Genomic DNA, 19,725 nt, shown 5'->3' with positions numbered 1-19,725 from the left:
CATCTTGGGATTGTTTGTAATGTTTATTATAAGCTCTCCGACTAGTCCTTGGAGTTTTAGCTACATTAAGTACATCTTGCTTTTTAAAAAAGGTACCAATTATGTTTCATTTAGCACAATAAAGTCAGATAGTTTACTGAGACTAGCATAATTTCTGGTAAGGACAAAGTGCATCAACACTATTTCCCAAATCTCTCTGTGGCTATTGTTCCCTCTGCTTTACCAGATACCACCACTCTTGAATTCCAGGCTCATACTAATCTAGACTTTAAGCCAAGCCTTGTTTAAAGCTTATGTGGCCAAGGATGAAAGATCCCCCTGCCTGAACCTCTTCAGTGCTGGGACCACAGACGTGAACAGCCAAGGCTGCAGTTTTTTTCTGCTGTAAATTTACTATTTTTTTTTTTTTTTTTTTGAAAGCAGGTCTTCTGTGGACCAAGCTGTCTTCTGGGTGTTGAGACTGAAGGCTTGTGTCCAAATGCCCAGGTGAAGTATTTTAGTGCTCTGTGTTGGCAGAAGCAGGCTGCTGAGTTCCAGGCAAGCAGATTCCACAGTAGCATCACTGAACCTGCACAGGTTTCCCAACTTCCTGAGCTACTTTCTTCTCAGTCCACTTGTAGACCAGGCTGGCCCCAAACTCAGTGATCCTGACTCAGCAGTAAAGAACAGTTAGTACTTAATGAGGACTATAGTTCAAATTAAGTTCACATTCATTTGTAACTAAAATTCCCACGACCTCAGAAGACCTGGGTTCAAATTCCAGGACCCAAATGGAGCCACTTGTCAACTGTAGTTGAAAGGCTTTTTGCACCTGAGGAAAGCTGTACACCTGAAGTACATTGTGTGTGACAGGGCTTCTCTGTATAACCCTGGCTATCTTGGAACTTGCCCTGTAGACCATGCTGGCTTCAAACTCAGAGATCTACCTGCCTCTGCCTCTCAAATGCTGGGATCAAAGGTGTGTGCCACCAAGCTGCTTTACAATGGAGCACATACATAACCATAGGCAAACACACTTAAAGCTTTGTTTTTAAACTAAATTTTCTAAGGGCAGGCAGTGTCATGCCTTTATTACCAGTCAGACCCTGAAAAGGTGTTTTATTATATAAATAAGCATGGATTTTGAGAAGGCGGGCCTCCTAAATCTGAATTAAGACAGGGTTACTCACTGAATTGGCTGGAAATTCAGAGTAACATGCTTTGCAAACAACCCTGCCAACCTGAGTTCCGGCTCCAGGACAAACACGTTGGGGAAACGACCATCTGCTAGGTTGTCCCATATCCTCCATCAGTGTGTTGGCACACCAGCACAAAGGTTCACTTTTTCTGATTTAACTTCTGAGCTATCTACACACAGAAATCGAGGAATCTTTAGCACTTCATTTAACACTGCCTGAAACAGAACCTGAACAGCAATAGAATGCTGAAACAAAGCATTCCAGCTAGACAAATCTCAGAAGCGATGAAAGAGGTAACATGCAGGAGCTAAAGATGTACAGGAGGACAACACATTTAGTTTTATTTCAATCAAGTCAAACACTTGTCCAGCTGCTGCATATTGAACCCATAGCTTCCCATTACAGACCGACTTTGCAGGGTTTCCTGTGACAGTACAGCAAGCCTCTTTTTTCAAACAGCAGCAGTCCCAAATTTTTCCCTCAAAAATACACTCCATTCCAGTAAAGGGTAAATACATGAAATTACAGCAAACAGACACTTAAAAGGACTGCCAAGAAATCTTCCAACAGTTTATTAGAAAGAATGTAGACATTTAAAAAAATCCCCACTGTCATGAACATAAATTGAGGTTTTTCCAGCCAGAGCATAAGCTGAAACCAAAACAGGAAATTAAAAAAAAAAAAAAAAAACAAAAAAAAACCCAATAGTGTATTAACATTTTCCACTCATTTGCCATACTGACAGTGCAAATACAAATCTGGTCTAAAATGTACATACTCTCAAGCAACAATGTACAGCTTTCTTTGTCCTCCATGCTAAGAGATGTAAAAGCTTAAGGGCCAAACAATACCAAATGTATAGGCTTCAAAAACCATCTAAGTTAGGGCATTCACTAGTTTTAGCTAAAATATACCTGAACACTGACAAGTGGTCACATACAATGATGTAAAGGGTATTCTGAAAAATAAACTTTAGTGGAATAATTCTGAAAGGTACACTGGAAGAATGGCAGTTTAAGATCTCAGCCAATTTGTTTCAGCCTCCTTCAAAGTCCATGGTCTAGGATCTAAACCTGTATGTTTCCCTAAGCTGAGGGCTTCCTAGGATAGAAGTAACTATGTTATGAAGAAGACTTAGGTGAATGTGTTTATTCATCAGTGCTGCTATAACAGTTTGCCTAGTGTCTCAACTGCTTTATGGAATCCTGGGAAATGTTCATGCATAAGGGTATTGCCTTAGCTGACTTAAATTGCCCCATACAATGGTACATTATCAACCCTTAGTGAAGCCTTTAAAAAAAAAAAAAAAAAAAAAAGTTTTTCCAGGTTGAAAAATGGGTTAAAGGAGGCAAGTACAGCATCTGCCTTTAGAGATATCAACTCAGGGATTTTCTCAATTATGAAATCTTGCAGAAGTTATTTTTCTTTCTCAAAATCCAGGCGATGACAACACTCCTTACTCCAGATCTGGCATTTCTGAAAAGATTTTAGAACCAATCAGCGAGGTCTACAAGAGAACTACAGCAGAATCTAACACTAACAAACCACAGCTCCCTAGCTGTCTCCTGGGAACAATTGAAAACTGGGCATGCAGCCACAGCATCAAGAGTAAAACCAGGTCTAAAAATTATGACAAGGCTTTTTGGACTCTTTACTTAGTTTACTAGTCCAATGCCTTTTCCAATTTTTTTTGTTTGTTTTATAAGACAAGGTTTCTCTTTGTAGCCTTGGCTGTCCTCGAACAGAGAACCACCTGCCTCTGCTTCCCTGAGTGTTGGGATTACAGGTACATGCAATGGCACACTGCTTCTGACAGCCTCTTTTGTCCATCCCAGGCACCAGGTATTATGTACAGTTCAGACACAGATGCAGGTAAAAGATGAACATAAAATAATTATAAAAAGTATAATCTTTCCCTCTGCTGAAATTTTTTACCTAACCTATACTCTACTGTTCTTTTAAACTAAATTGTCCTTGAGCACAAACAAACCACAGGTAGTTGGTGTCTGCTCCGAAACCCTGTTCTAAGTATTGACAACCACTGCATCAAAAACATTAAAACAAACAAGCAAAAAATCCATGACACTCACTTTCATCATCACTGTCTTGGGAATCCTGAAAAAGAAAATTTAAAAAGTTACCAAGTTGATCATACATACAAGTCTCCACTCACATTTTTTTACCTTGAAAATTCTAAGCTTTCCCCCCGCCACTACACTGGCAAAATAGTAACACGGAACCTAGGAATTTAATGATCAACTCCAGAACCTATTTCCCTACAGTGATTGACCACGGAGAAGAAGACCCATCTTTCTGTAAAGTGCTGTGTCCTCTGTGATGGAGGTGAGCCCACCCTCAAGTTCTTCCCCAACTTTGTCATCTTCTGTTGGCATAATACATAATTAAGAAAACAATGAATTCTAAATACTGAAGTTGAGAATTCTCCCAAATACATAAACAACTATGTGTTAACATATTAACAGATTGTTGAGGAAGTAAAGACTAATGAAGAAGTTGAGCACATTCCCACTCCTTTATTACTAAAGTCTCTGACCTTGTTTTAAATCCTATTTACATTCTTGGTAAGTGATAATCTTTTAACTCTTACCTTTATGCAATGATTTGTTCAAAACATAAATCCTTAATGATCCACAAATATAATTTCCCTAGTAGGTAAAAATCCCTAAAAACTAGACATCTGAAAAAAAAAAACAGTGTTTCCCTTTAAGATGTTAAGAAACAAGATGGACTGACAGTAAGGATCAGTGCACACTTGCAGGGGAGCTATGAGGATACAAGACCATCTGTAAACTCGCGGTCTTACTATTAGTTATCAGAAAAGAGGGCTCATATACTTACCTCATCTGCGCCATCTACTTCTGGTAAATCCACATCCTCATCACCACCCATGTGATCCATCATCTATTTGAAGCATAAAGTCAGTTTTACAATCTACTTTGCAAACGCTGCACATTCCACAATAGGCTTACAATACAGTGTAAGTTCTGACCAATGAATGAATGCAAAAGAAACTTAAAATACTTTGCTTTCTGTAAAGGGCAGAGTCTAAGTAATCTGAAAACCAGAGAATGAATGTACAGGCAGGTGGCAGACTTCAGACTGAAGTTCAAGATCAGCTGGGCATGGTACTGCAAGCCTACAATCCCAGCACTTGGGGAGGCAGAGGCAGGTGGATCTCTGAGTTTGAAGCCAGCCTGGTCTACAAAGTGAGACCAGGACAGCAAAGGCTACACAGAGGAACCCCGTCTTGAACACCCCCCCCAAAGTAACAAAACCCAAAAGAATATAAAATTTCTCTAAACAAGAAAAGTGCCCCAAAATGTGCCAAGCACAGGCCAAGTGTTGACTAGATAACAGCAATATGATATTTGACAGCTGGTTAGGAGGTAAAATAAGCAAAAAACCTCTACAGAAGTCGAAGCTATTCACCCTCTGAGATTAAGAGCCATTTGAGATGCTAAGTAAGCAGTTAAGCACATGTTGGAAACACAGCCCCTAATTTTTCACTGAGGCCATACTGTGTAGACTGGCCTCAAACTTACTTTCTGGCTGAGGATGACCCTGAACCTCTGATCCTCCCCTTATTAAATTCTGTGCTCACTCCAGGCTTCAAAAATTCTGGAGACTGAGAATGAAAGCAGGGCTTCATGCAAGCTGAGTAAACATTCACTAACTGAATCACTTTTTTCCTTAATATACAACTAACAAATTATTTCCCTGTGTTGGTCACATTAGCATATTTGTGACACTTACAAAACATCATAAAAAGCCTTCTCTGTCCACCATCTCACCTTCTGTTTTGTTTAAGAGACAAGGTCTCAGTCTATCTCCAGCTGTCTTGGAACTATATAGACCAGGCTGGTCTTTGAACCCTGAGATTCTCTTGCCTCTGCCTCCCCAGTACTGGAATTAAAAGTCATGGGCCACTACACCTGGCTCTTATTGATTCTGCCATCAAAAAAATCTTTCCACACATTTCAATATTAACAACTCACCATGATGTTCCTGTTTCTTAAATTCTTTTTATTTTGGGGGGAATGAAGAGATGGGTCAGCAGTTAAGAGCACTTGTTGCGCTTACAGAGGATCTACATTATTTCCAAGGAACCAAATGATGGTTCACAACTAGTCAATCTTCTGAATTCCTCTCAGGCAGATAAACATGCAAGCAAGTGTTCAGACACATGGACAATTGTAACCCAATTGTCTGGGGTCTGGGAACCATGATGGTGATGTTTAAAAGGCATGTGCACCATACAATTCCAAAGCGAGGTAACAGCTGCTAAACTTAAGATTCTAGAATGGTTTCAAGATTGGGCCGAACAACTAGTTGTACAGGACTGAGAAGAGCATTCGTTTTTAAAGGAATTTTCATATTTTTGCTACTGTAGTTCATATATATGGGTGTTTTCACTGTATGTTTTTGCATCACATGCAAGCCTGGTTCCTGAAGAGACCAGGGGAGGATCATCAGATCCACCGGAAGAGCAGACACCTCTCCAGCACTTTATCATTCATCTTAAAATTTAGTTTCACACATTAATATTAAAAGTGTATTTTTGTTGTTGTTTTTATATTTTAAGACAGGTTTCTCCGTGTAGCCCTGGCTTTCCCAGACTCACTTTGTAGACCAATAGATTGGCCTCAATCTCCTGGAAATCTATCTGCTTCTGTCTCCCCAACTACTAGGATTACAGGTGTGTAGCACTTGCCATCAGTAATATTTAAAAGTTACATTTATTTACACATCAGAGTGCACATGGAGGAAGAGCCATTTCACAGGCCTCTTAACTACAATAACTTGCAAGTCATTTTAAAAGCTGACTTTCAGCTGGGCAGTGCATGTCTTTAACCCTAGCACTCAGGAGGCAGAGGCAGGTGGATCTCTGTGAGTCCAGGACAGCCAGGGCTACACAGAGAAACTCTGTCTCAAAAACCAAAGGTGACTCTGGTTGAGAGTAGTTGTTCCTCTGGCAGAAGACCAGGTTTTGATTTCTAGCAACCACGTAGTAGCTCATAGCCTTTGTAACTCCATTTAAAGGGACTCAACACCATCTTCAGACCTCCACGGGCACCAGGTTCTCATGTAGTGCAGACATAAACAAAACAAAACCACCCATATATATTAAAATGAAAAAAAATTAAAAGGATTGTATAGAACTATATTATGGGAACAGAGTAGAGAATGCCACTAAAAGAACTTACCTCAGAGAAACGGTCAAAATTAGACATGTCTTCATCTGAATCATCCTCCCAGTCTTTCCAATTATTGAAGTCCACACTAAGCCAATTAAGCTATAGATCAACAAAAATATTACCTTCCTGTTACTTATAACCACTAATGGGACATAAAATTTGCACAAAAGTGAAAAATCCACAAGAAATCAAAGTCGTAATAAGTCCACAATCATTTTAATGCTTAACTTACCTTTAAATACTCACTGGTAAGGACTGTCTTCTACCCGGAATTAATTAAACTTACAAAGGCTAACCTTAATCCTCTGAAGAGATGGACTGTAAGACACGTTATCAGGCTGCATTCAACCTACAGCTTTGTCCACCATAGGTACTCTGCCAACTAAGCTATATCCCTAGTGCCACTATTTCCATTCTAGAGAGTACCTTACTATGAAACCCTGCCTGGCCTCAATTCCAAAGAAATCATCCCGCCTGCTTCTTACATATTGAGATGACACTTCTTTGGGTTTGGCAGCAATCACCTTTACCCACTAATCCATTCTGCCAGCCTATCGCCACATTCAGCAACACTGAATCTTAAGTGTCACCAAACTTTGTACCCCTATGACAGCCAAGTAACTTATAAAAGCTTTTCCTGTCTTCCTTTTTCCTGTTTAAGATGGACAGACGTAGCTTCTGCAGCCCATGATGGTCCTGAACTCTTGATTCTCCTGCCTCTGCATGATTCTTCATGCCTGGGTAGTCTTCTGTGTCAGGGAGTAAACTCAGGACCTTGAAGACACAAAGTACCAAGGCCACCCCTAAAAAAGGACAGGCTCTGACTACAGAGACAAGCGTGCAGGCTAATTTTATGTCATCCGTCACAACTTGAAAAGAGTTCTCTGAGAGAAGTAAACCCAAATGGGAAAATATCAGTTTTAAGACCAGCTGTAGGACATTCTCTTAATTACTGATCAAAGAAGGGCTCAGCCCACTGTGGTGGTTCCATCCTTGGGCTGGTGGTCCTGGGTTCTTTAAGAAAGCAGACTAAACAAGCCACGAGGAGCAAGCCAGTAGCAGTACTCCTCCACAGCCTCTACATCAGCTCCTGCCTCCAGGTCCTCACCCTATTTAAGTTCCCGTCCTGACTTCCTTCTGTGAGGGACTATGGATGAAGCTTAAGTCAAATAAATCCTTTCCTCCCCACAGCACTAGCAACCCTGACTAAGACACTCAGGCAAGATAGTTTCAATGTCACAATCTTTCTCTCTTAGCCTCAGTGTGCCATCACACCTGATGTGAAAGCCTGCCTCTTAAATGTAAAGTTTCCGTTATCAACTAGAAACTGATTTTATGACACTTGGTGAGAACCAAGAGAACTCCATCTTTTATACTACTATAACATATACTGTAAAAATGTATTTTTTAATTTTTAAAAGGTTAAATGTTCAAACACAGAAAATGAAAACTTACCTTTGCCCTTTCCTTTGTTAACCTAGGCCACGATTGGCCAGATTCTCCTTTTCGCAAACAACATAAAATTGATCTGTCCGTTCTTTTATGCTTGGAATCCTGAAACAAAGGCACCATCACACCATTTTCCCTCTCCATTATCATGATAAAAATAGGCTATCCCTATCTATGTCTCCCTTTTCATACATTTCTTTTTTAGCTTTATCTACTTATTTACTTTTGGTTTTGAGACACGCACGGGTTCTCTAAGTAGCCCTGGCTGTTCTGGACTTGCTTTATACACTAGGCTGGCTTCAAACTCACAGAGATCTGCCTGCCTCCCTAAGTGTTGGGATCACAGGTGGGTGCCTTTGGCTGTTTTTTTTTTTTTTAAGATGTTTTTCTATGTAGGTAAAGCTCTATTGCCTCAACTTTCTGAAAGTTCAGCCTATAGGCACAAGCCACCTAACTGGTTCTTTTTCAATTCTACTTTCTCTAAACTAGCCCTTGGCTACTAACAATCTCTTACTACTTGGAGGACAGGCTTCAAAGGTACTCTCATCTGTCTGGTAACAGAAAGAATACAAATATAAAGGAGGTTGCAAAACACTGCAGTCTCTAAACTCTTATGTTAAGCAGATTAAATGGGCACTATTGTGGTAGTTTGAATAAAAATGACCCCACAGGATCACTGGAGCTGGCACTATTGGGAGGCATGGCATTGTTGGAAGTGTGATGCCACACGGGGGTGAGTTTTGATGCCTCAGAGGTTCAAGACAGGCCTAGAGTGTCTCAGACACTTCCTGCTGATCCAGGTGTAGAACTCCCAAGCTACCTCTCCAGCACCGTATCTGTCTACACTCTCCCATGCTTCTTTCCATGACTATAATGGACTGACCCTCTGAACTGTAATCCAGCCTGAGTTACATGTGTTGCTTTGTAAGAGTTCCATGGTTGTATATCTCTTCAGAGCAATGGAACCCTAAGACAACTATCAGCATGTCCACGTCTCACAATTTAAATCAGAATTAAAGCATCAATACTACTTACATTTGGATCAATACAGTGGAAAAGATCAATTTCATTTAAATGCTTAAAATTATCACTTCCTCCGAGACAACTAAAAAAGAGAGAATTAAAATGAGCCTCTTTAAACAAAAGATCAGTAATAGCTTCAGCAAAAGAAAAGCAAACTAAAGGTTCTCAATTATCTGAAGTAAACTTTGGGTAACACTCTGTGAAAAGGTGTAGTAGTCGGTAGTTTGACGTCACTCTGACACAAGCCAGAGTTATCTAAGAGAAAGGAGCCTCAAATGAGAAAATGCTTCCGTAAGATCAGGCTGTAAGACATTTTCTTATTTGTGACTGATGGAGAAGGGCCGAAAGGCCCAGCCCATTATGTGTAGATTCACCCCTGGGTCCGGGGTTCTGTAAGTAAGCAGCATCTTGTCCTCTGCAACAGCTTTACAGTGGATAGGTAAACCCAATAAATTCCAAGGTCATGGTATCTTATCACATGAGTCACTTTAAGATAAAAGGCAATTACCTGAAAGTAAGTTTGGATTTTTCAAAGTTTACATTAACATCTTTACTGTCTTCAACACAAAATTCAATGAACACATAGTCCCTTCGGTCGTACCACTTTGCAGAAGCAGGCTGCCTACAAAGAAAATGATACATTCAAGCAATTTTGAGTTTAACCTCACATTTAACACAGTAATTCATTTCTCTTCTTCATTACAGTATAAGTTTTACTTTACATGTATCTTACATTCCAAAAACTTCGATAAAGCAACTTAAGGACGTAAAGCTTCCTAGTGGCGATTTTATTTTGGGAGTTGGAAGAATGAGGCAGGGTTCTCATGTAGTCAATGTTGGCCTTGAATGCCCGATTTTCCTTTGCCTACCCACTCAATGGCATTTATCTTTCTAGTATTTTTACAGGACAGAAGGCAAAACAACAACAATAACAAAAAGAAGCCAGGTGGTGGTAGCTCACACCTTTAATCCCAGCACCGGGGAGGCAGAGGGACCTGAATTCAAAGGCAGCCTGATCTACGGTGAGTTCCAAGTGTAACAGGGACTTTAAAGGCAAAAATCTAACATTTAACTCCAATCACTAGGTGATGAGCCTTTAGACCATTACTACTGAAACTAAGATGCATACATTCAATTATACTATTTTACAGTCTCAGTGGCATAATGTCTGTCCACATGTACAGGGTCTGGGTTTGATGCAGCAAAGCCTGAAACAAAAACATCTTGATGTATGTCATTTTGTCATCCCAGAACTCAGGAGACTGAAGGCAAGGACTGGAAATTTTAGGCCAGCTTGGTCTACACACCAAGCTGTTGTCTCACAGAATGCTTGATGGTAGAGAGATGGCTACTCTTGTAGAGGATCTGGGGAGCACTTGTAGTCAAGCTCTACTACTTGAAATGGTTCCAACTCTGAGACCCACCTGCAAGTTGTTTTTAGTCCACATATGTCCAATATATATGCACACACAGTAATCAGTATTGTTTTAAAAGAACAAAAAAACCAAACAATAACAAAAAACTTAACCCCTGCACTTGGGAGGCAGAGGCAGGTGGTGGATCACTGTGAGTCCAACCTGGTCTACAGACTGAGCTCCAGCACAGCCAGGGCTGTTACAAAATGACATATGGTAGCATCCCAATCTGAAATAACAACAGCTAGCTAGAATAAGCTATCTCCTTAGTACCTATTGGCAGATGTCTTGAGCTTTCCTTATTAACTACACGGCACACACTTGGCTTTTTGGTTTGCTTTATGACAGGGTCTGTTTGAGTCTTGGCCTGCAATGAGAGAATTTCCCCACCCACTTGAATACTAGAATTACAGGTGTACATCATCATTCAATTTTGATTTCATATCAAATTTCAAATGCCTCTTTTCCTTATAAAACTTGTAATGAATTGACGTTGACTTTACAGTTTTTAAAAAAACATTTATCTTTTATGTACAGGTACATAAAAGATACTAACCAACAGGTACATACAGGTACCAACCAATGTGCCTGTAAAGTCAGAACTATTTGCAGTAGTTGTTTCAGTCTTGTGGGTTCTAAAAACTAAACTGAGGTTCTTTTAGTTGGCAAAAAGTGCTATGTTACCTTGTCACTGCTGGCCAGCCCTCTTTTCTGACCTCACCCCACAGAATCTCATGTGGCCTGCCAAGGCTGACCTTGATCTCAGGGATCTACCTGCCTCTGCCTGGGATTAAAGATGTTGCCACACTATCTGATCTGTAAGTTTTAAAGTAAATCTTAGCCAGGTGGTGTAGTTAGTCTAAGGTGGATAGATCTTAAAAAAAAAAAAAAAAAAAAAAAGTCTTCAACAAAAAAACACCAATGAGCCAGACAGAAATCTGTGAGTTCCAGACCAGCCAGGGCTGTTACAATGAGAAATCCCTTTCTGAGACAGGGTCTTTCTACATAGCCCTGGCTAAGCAGGAAATCACTACAGAGATCAGACTTGGCTTCCAACTTGTGATCCTCCTAACTCTACCTCCTAAATACTCATCAATGTCAGAAGAGCTGGCTGTGAATCACCCACCATACACAGATGCTGGAAACCAAACTCTAGGCCCTAAGAACAGTAACTACTCTTAACCACCAAGGCATCTCTCCAGCCCTGGCTTAACCCCCCCCCCCTTTTTTTTTTCTTTTAGACTAAGTAGCTCTGGCCATCCTGGAACTCACTGCCTACCTCTGCTGGGATTTAAATCATGCACAGTAACACTTCTGGCCTAGAATTAAGTTAGGAGTGGAAGTTGACAAAACATTTTATTCAGAGGATTGGAAAGGGTAATCCTGTCCTTAGCTGGGCAGATCTTGGAGGCTTCCTGGTTGCTAAGAATACACCAGTAATTTTTAGCAATAAAGAAATTTTTAATTAAAATGGGGAGTAGGGTTCCCTAGTAAGGGGAACAGGGGCTGCCCCCGACATGAACTCAAGTGGCTGGCTCTTTTATCACCTTCCCCTGAGGAAGGAGCAGCCTTACCAGGCCACAGAGGAAGATGATATAGCCAATCCTGATGAGACCTGATAGGAGATGGAAGGAAGGACCTCCCCCCACAACAGTGTACTGGGGGAGGAAGATGGGAAGAGATGAGGTAGGGAAGGCTGGACTGAGAGGGAAATGCAGCTGGGATACAAAACAAATAAATCATAAAAAACAATTTAGTAATAAAGAAACTAGCTGAGAGTGGCAGTTCATACCTATAATCTCATCTAAATTTAGGGTTTGGAATAAAACCCAATCTGAACCAATTGTCCCCCCAGAATGGCATGGGTAAGACCCTGGGTTTGAACCAAAGCACTACAAGTAAGCACTGCATTTTAAGTAAGATGAAAAAAATTTTTTTCTTTTTTAAACAACACTCTTTTTCCCTGTGGAGCAATCCAGCCTTAGAAACTGTGATCTTTGCCAGGCACGGAGGCACACACCTTTAATCCCAACACATGGGAGGTAGACAGGCAGACCTGAGTTAAAGGACAGCCAGGTCTACACAGAGAAACCCTGTCTGAAAAACCACCCCCACCCCAAAAAATTTCTCGGAACTCACATAAAGTGAAAACTATGGACTCCAAAACATTGTCCTCCACATGCATGCCCACACTTACACCTATCACACCACCTACCCCCCTCAAAGGTTTAAATTGGAATTTTATAGAAATAAATAAAACCTATTGAGGACATTAAGAAGTGATAGATAAAATAGTCCTTATCCAAATAATCTTGGCTGTAAACCTGACTGGATTCTAAGTCAACTAAAAGGCATTCTTACAGTGAATTTTCTTGATCAAACTATGTGAAGTGGGAAAACATGCCTAAAAATTCTTAAAAACTACTTAAAAAACTTTAAATATTAAATTTCTGATTTGAATATTGTGTGTGCACATACATAAAGGGCAAAGGACCACTTGTGGGAGTTGGTTCTCTTCCTCCTACCATGTGGATTCTAGGTCCTCAGGCTTGGTTACTAGATCTGAAACCAGGTGCGGTGGTGCTCACTTGTCTGCAATCCCAGCACTCTGGAAGGCAGAGGCAGGCAGATCTATGTGAGATCCACCAACCACCAGATTTGTGTTCAGTTCTCAGCATCTACACCTACATAGGTACCTCAAGTAGCCTGTAACTCCAGCTCCAAAAGCCTAGACACTCATCCAGAGTCCTCAGAAACCCACCACGCACATCTGGCAAACACCCACATGTGATGCTCACACATAAACAGCATCTTTAAAAAGTACTACCATCTAGCTAGATAATATTAAAATCCTAACAATGTACCACAAAAAAATAGCAAGTTTAATAGCAATCACTAAGAAACTATAAATATACAATACAAAGATGTGCTACTTAATCTTTGTGACAGTGGGAAGAACTGTAAAATCTCACTAGTCGTCAATTAATAGCTTCATACGGAAATTACACAAACAGAAAAAAAAAAATCACCAGGAAAGTCAGTGTCTTTCAAGTCTTAGGTGAGCTGAGAGGTTGAGTCTGTTGACAGTAACCAACAGCCCTAAACTAAAGGACTCAGTCTGTCAGAGGCACTTTGTATGTGCTTGTGGTGCTTCCTGAGCTTTCTAAAATAAACAGGCTCAAAACTAATTTTCTTAATTTTGGGGTTAAGGTTTATGTTATGAGTGTTTTGCTTACAGAGGTCAAAGGTGTGTAATCCTCAAGCTGAAATTATGCATGTGAGCCTTCACATGGATGCTGGAAACTGCCCAGGTCCTCTTTAGGAACACATAAGTGTTTTTAGTTTTTTTGAGACAGGCTCTCTCTAGATAACACTGGCTGTCCTGGCACTATGCAGGCCAACCTGGCCTCCAACTCAAAAGAACTGCCTGGCTCTGCTTCCCCGGCACTGGGATTAAAGGCATGCACTACCACACCCAGCTTTTAAGTGCTGGACCATCTCCCAGCCTTGCTATTTTTCAACCACCAATTTACTTTTTATCTGGTTAACATGGGACATAGTTGAATTTAAAAGCATCTCATGTAATCATGCTATACAAAGCACATTAGAGCTTGAACACCATTAAATGTTTACTGGAAGTTTGTACTGGTAACTACACTAGAGATTTATCAGGAGAGAGGAAAATCCTTGAGCCAGGTGAGGTGCCTTGGGGAGGCTAGGGAAGATTACTGCAAGTTCCAGGGCAGTCTGGTCTGTGCTCTCTGTGCAATTTAAAGACCATGACACCGATGAAGAAGGTATATTGGTTATGTAGGAAAAACTACTCAGGCCTCAGCTTCACACAACAAAATTTCACAAAAGTTGATTATATGTTTGTATGTAGTACATGTGCAAATAGCCAACAAGTCCCAGCAACCCTAGTGTCCTGCCCATGCAGCAGAGTACCCGGCTTTTATGTGGGTGATGGAAATGTGAACACAGATCCTCGTGCTGATTCAACAAGTGTTCTTCCTGGCTGAACCATATTTCCAGAGAAAAACTCTCCCTTTCAGAGATTTTTTGTTTTGTTTTTTAGGAAAGTCTTGTTATAAGAGCCTTGTAACTCAGTTCTAGACGGCCTCAAACTATAACAAACCTGCCCTTACACTTCCCAGAGCTGGTATTACACATGGAGGCAGAAGGATCAGAAATTCACTAAAGAGTGAAAACTGTTCTATCTGTATCAATTTGTAATAAAAACAAGACAAAGGAAGATACCAAAGTTCTGCGGAAAGCCAGGCACATTCAAACATGCCTATAATGCCAACATTTTGGTTTCAGGCCTGCCCTGTCTCCAAAAAAAGTTTTAGCTGGCTGCAATGATGTTACCCCTTTAACCCCAGCACTCAGGAGGCAGATTTCTGCGTTTAGGGCCAGCCAGGACTACATAGTGGGAGACTCTCATCCCCTCTCCTAAGAGCTTGCCTCAAAAAATCTGGGAAGGATGTTTCTCAAATTATGTGCCAAGATAACAGGGCACTCCAGAGAAAACTCACAAGACTAGATCTTTTACATCTGAGAGGAACTCAAGACCAGCCATCTACACACACATATTATTACACCATGCACTCCATTAAGTTTTAGCTTCTCAAAGCTGGATTTATTTTTAAAAGGGGGTTAGCCAGGAGGTGGTAGTACTCACCTTTAATCCCAGCACTCAGGAGGCAAAGCTCTAGAGTTCAGGGCTAGTATGGTTTGCACAGTGAGACCCTGTCTCAATCCTCTCTCCCTGCCTCCCCAAAAAACTATACAATAGCTACAATAGCTAACAGGGCTAGGACCACAGCACAGTGGTAGAGCAGTTTCCCAGCATGTGTAAATGAAGCCCTAGGTTCTACCCTAGATAGCAGAAGACAACAGTTCTACATTTGAGAATGTAAACAAAGCTAGGCCTGGTGGCATATGCTTCTAATCTCTCCGTTTGGATGGACTACAGGTTCCATGTCAGCCTGACATACATAGGGAGATATACCCAAAAACCCCAACCCAACCATCTGTTCTATAGTTTTTCTGGTTTGGGGGAGGGAAAAAGTAACTATTTAAGAGTTTCCCCCCCCCAAAAAAAATGATTTTTTTTCTTGGCTTCTAATTTTTTAAACAGAAAATTAAGCAGTAATCATAAATTGGCAATAGGAGTAAACTACAACCCAGAAATGTGTCACTTTGTTTCTATGCCTTCTAGTTAAAGTCTAACTCAGCAAGAAAAAAAGAAAAATCAGTTGCCAGGTTACAGTGGTTAGAAAAATCAACATTGAACAACGACCATCAGTTAACTCTTTTCAAACTTACAAGACGTGAACCAAATACCACATGCTCATTATAAGGCTGGAAAGTTTAAGATTAAAATCTTCAGATTAAAAGTCCCAGATTAAAATCTTGGGAGTTCTGCAAAGGAAAATACAACAAAGAGGCCAGGCATTGTGGCATTTAACTTTAATCCCAGTACTTGAAAGGCAGAGGCAGGCAGATCTCCTTGAGTTCAAGGCCAGCCCGGTGAGATTAAAGCCAGGGCTATATACTAAAACCCTGTCTTAAAGAATTAAAAAAAAAAAAAAAAAAAAAAGAGCCTATTTACAACAAGTATCAAACTGAACACCATCAGTTTTCACATTAGAATTCTGTATCAATAAATAGTTAATAAATGCCTTAATGTTAACAAAACTGTATATACTGAACATTTTTATCTGTCTTGTTTTTCAAGACAGGGTTTCTCTGCATAGCCCTGGCTGTCCCAGAACTCAGAGATCCCCTACCTTTACCTTCTGAGTACTGGGATTAAGGGCATGCACCACTTTAGACAGCTAACATTTTTATCTTTTAAGGAGTTGTTCATATTTATTTTGCACATGTATGGAAGAACAATGCTTATATGCCCAGTGCCCACAGAGGTCAAAAGAGGGTGCTGGGCCCCCCTGAAATCAGTTACCTATTGTTGTCTGCAACCACGTGGGGTCTGAGAATTAATTGAACCCAGATCCTCTGAACAGCTTGACTCTTAAAGGATGAGCCATTCCTTACCCTGTATTTTAAAACAAGACCAGGTATTCAAATATTCATAATGCTGCAAACTTAAAAAAAAAAAGTGTACCAGGTGCGGTGGTGGTGCATACCCTTAATCTCAGCACTTGGAGGGAGAAGCCGGCGGTTTTAGCTAGCCTGGCCTACACAGAGAAACCTTGTCTTAAAAACAAAAGATAAAAGTAAGAGGTGTGTGCACAACTGAGCCTCACTACGTGGACATGACTGGCCTTGATCTTAAAGGTGTGCACTCGGGAGGTGGAGATTCGAAATTCAAGGGGAGCCTCTCCTATATATCAGGACTATAGAGCACCTTGGCAGCATCGACAATCTTTAAGACAAGTCCAGGACAGCCAAGACTACATAAAGACAGAACAATATTCTCTCAAAGAGCTAAAGAGCAAAAACAAACCTTAAGAAAAAGTTACTAGGGCCAGGAGTGGTGATGCACACCTTTAATGCTAGCTTTCAGGGAAGCAGAGGCAGTTGATCTCCAGCCTGGTCTACAGAGTTCCAGGACAGCTAGGGGCTACACAGCAAGGACTTAGCTCTAAAAACTGAAAGTTGATGGAGTTTGGAAAGTAGCTGCTTGATTAAGAGCACTGGCTGCTCTTCCACTGGACCCAGGGTTCAATGCCCAGCATCCACATGGTGACTCACAACCATCTCTAACTCCCTCTAGTTCCAGGAGACCCAACACCCTCTTTTGGCCTCTGGAAGTGCTGCATGGAGGTGATACTGACAGAACATGCAGGCAAAATATCCACACCCACAATGGGTGGTTCACAACTACCTCTAACTCCAGATTCAAATGTAACACCTCTGCTCTCTATGTATACTAGAATTGACTGCATACAAGTATACATATGCAGCACATGCTTGCCGTAAATGTCAGAAGAGGGCACAACACCGTGAGTGATGTGAACTGAACCCAGATTCTCTGCGGTAACAGCAAGCACTCTCAATCTGGGCCCCTTCTCCAAGCCCAATAAAAAGAAATCTTAAAAAGCTGTAAAAAAAGCATTAAGGTATTGTAATTAGAAAAGATGGTTAGAATATATTACCTACGATTTTCATCTATTACCCAAAGAACGTTTTCAAACAAGTCATTTTAGATATGATACTTGCTTTAAAAAAAAAAAAAATTTATGTGCAGGAATGTTTGCCTGCACGTATGCTCACCACATACCCTAAAACTGGAGTTATAGAAGGCTGTGAGACACTGTGTGGGTACTGGTTAATACAAGCCGGGTCCAAGAGTAGCCAGTACTGTATCCAGCTCTCTAGCTCCTAAGTTGGTACTTCTGGATGAGAAGATGTCTTGTTTGGATATGTTCATCTATTAGATTATGTTTTTACTTGTTTTCTCCTTACATATGTTCAATCAACTTGTTACATTAAATATAAAGAGGAAATAACGAGTTCTATCCCCACAAATCTTCCCACAGGTTGTCCTCACCTCCAATAGCACACACAAAAATAAGTTAATACAATAAAAAACGTAAAAGTTAACCTGTTATATATCTAGGATTTTGTGTGTGCTCCAAATTTCTTTACACATTTTCTATAACTACATGCCTTCTTCTAGGACCTTCTTCTCAGCAGCTAATTAGCTCTAGGTTATCATTTATCCATTTAGATTTCTAACCATAAACTATTGAAGCAAGCCCTTAAACTTGTACAATTGTTAAATTTTACAGCCTTTCTATCCCTACTCATAACTAACTTTTAGGGCTGAGCATAGTCCACACCTATACCACTCCCAAACCCTGTAATTCAATTTCAATTCCCTCACTTTTGAAAAGTTTTCTTGATAAGGCCTAGAAAAGGAAAGCTAAAAATTCTTAATAGGTTAAAAGGTCTTTTTACCAAAAAGCTAACACTTAAAAAAGAATCTGTAACCACCTCCAACAAAGTAAGGTCTTCAGGCCAGTAAAATTGTCATCCATACCTATTTAATCCTTCCATGGAAGGAGCATAACGACATACCACCCAAAGTTTACTGAGGAGCACAGAAAAAGTCCACAAGTATCTTGTGACTAGACACGTGCAGAACTACTTGCTGCACAGTAACTACTCGCTGCCAAGGAAGTGGCTGTGTTAACGTTCACCCTTTCAAGAGACCGGAGTTAGGGAGGTCTGGAAGGGCTCAAGGGACCGAGACCTGAGAACGGGAAGTTTCGCTGTGGTGACGGCATGGGCCCCTCTAGTTGCCTAGCAGTGGCCGCCGCCGAGGGCGGAGGGCCGCGTGGTGCCCCATCGGCCGGCGCCGCAGCTTTCCGGGCACCGCCACCGAGCGGCGAGCCTCGGCCGCCCGAGCAGACAGTGACTTTACGGCTAGGGGCGCCCTCATGGCGAAAAAGCTCCCACACGACTTTGGGGCCTAAGGCTAAGTTGCCAGAGTTCCGAGTCGGCCAGGCCGTCCAGGGAGGGAAAGGGGGGTTCTGGCACGACGGAGCCGGCGGACGGAAGGGCCGGGGAAGCGGACCTCCGGGGAGAAAAATGTCCTCCAACGGTAACCGCAACAAGGGTACGGGACCTCCCGCCCCGCGGAGGGCCGCCACCAGCTGGAGAAAGGCGAGGGCCGCCGGTGGGGGAGGGCGGCGGGCGGAGGGCCGTTTCCCGGCAGCCGGAGTCGCGGCGCGGCCTCGCTGCGGGACGACCTTCCCGCGGCGGGGTGTCGCACTCACATGGTGACCAGGGCAGGGGCCAGGCGAACGGGTGGGCGGGCCTCGGCGGCTGGCGAGCGGACTCCTCTCCCGCGGCGACTCCGGCGTCTCCTGCCCGGTCGCGGCCTCTCCTCGCTCCCGTAAGGCGACGGCGGCGGCGGCGGCGGCGGCGGGCTCGACCTCGATGCCCAGAATGCACCGCGCGGAGAGCGGCTGCCTCAGCCCGGGAGAAGAGGAAAGTGCAGGGAGAGGGGCGCGAGGACAGAGCAGGAGCGTGCGTGCGTGCAAGGGCTGGGGAGGCCGGGCGGCGGCTGGTGACGCAGCAAAATGCCCGGGCCTGCCGCCGCGCGTGCGCACTCGGGGCCTCCGGCTCGGCGCGGCTTTCTAGAGATCTCTACGGAAGGGGCGGGCCTGCCGGCCCCTTCGCGAGGCTTCGGAGCCCGCCCTCCTCCGCCCGCCCAAGCCCGGCCGCCCTCCCGTGCGCGGCCTCCCGGACTCGCCTCTCGCGTTAGTCAGCCGTTGGCCGCCAACCGCCTGAGCACGCGCAGCGGGCTGGTTCCCTGAGAAACGTCGGCGCCGCCCATGGAGGCGGCCGGAGGCCGAGTGTAGTGCTGTAGAAACCATGCCGGGACGAGGCGGGCTCCAGGAAGAGGTGTGGGTGGACACTTTTGTGGCAGATAGAGTGTCACACTTTAGCCCGAACTGGCCTCGAACTGGC

At 42.5% G+C, this 19,725-nt stretch overlaps 1 protein-coding gene across 1 annotated transcript; it reads right to left on the bottom strand.

Moving 5' to 3' along the window:
* Window positions 1-1,494: 1,494 nt before the first annotated feature.
* Window positions 1,495-19,366, bottom strand: Ptges3 (prostaglandin E synthase 3). The gene is made up of 8 exons (XM_021637766.2): window positions 19,029-19,366; window positions 9,375-9,488; window positions 8,879-8,948; window positions 7,850-7,948; window positions 6,404-6,493; window positions 4,038-4,100; window positions 3,269-3,293; window positions 1,495-2,654 (listed from the first exon to the last, which is right to left on the bottom strand). Coding segments are annotated over exons 1-8 (483 nt in total). The 5' UTR covers window positions 19,031-19,366; the 3' UTR covers window positions 1,495-2,634.
* Between the last annotated feature and the right edge of the window lie 359 nt (window positions 19,367-19,725).

This window comes from Meriones unguiculatus, chromosome 2, assembly GCF_030254825.1.
Source record: "Meriones unguiculatus strain TT.TT164.6M chromosome 2, Bangor_MerUng_6.1, whole genome shotgun sequence".
In the NCBI taxonomy this organism is placed as follows: domain Eukaryota; kingdom Metazoa; phylum Chordata; class Mammalia; order Rodentia; family Muridae; genus Meriones; species Meriones unguiculatus.
Note: the sequence above shows the minus strand (reverse complement) of the source record. Positions and strands in the feature narration are given on the sequence as shown.

What these genes read in the sequence shown, in the direction of transcription:
- Ptges3 (XM_021637766.2), bottom strand. An exon ending in AAATCCAAACTTACTTTCAG is followed by an intron (nt 8,949 to 9,374) that starts GTAATTGCCTTT and finishes TCTCTTTTTTAG; the next exon opens with TTGTCTCGGAGGAAGTGATA. An exon ending in AAGTAGATGGCGCAGATGAG is followed by an intron (nt 3,294 to 4,037) that starts GTAAGTATATGA and finishes TTTCTTTTTCAG; the next exon opens with GATTCCCAAGACAGTGATGA.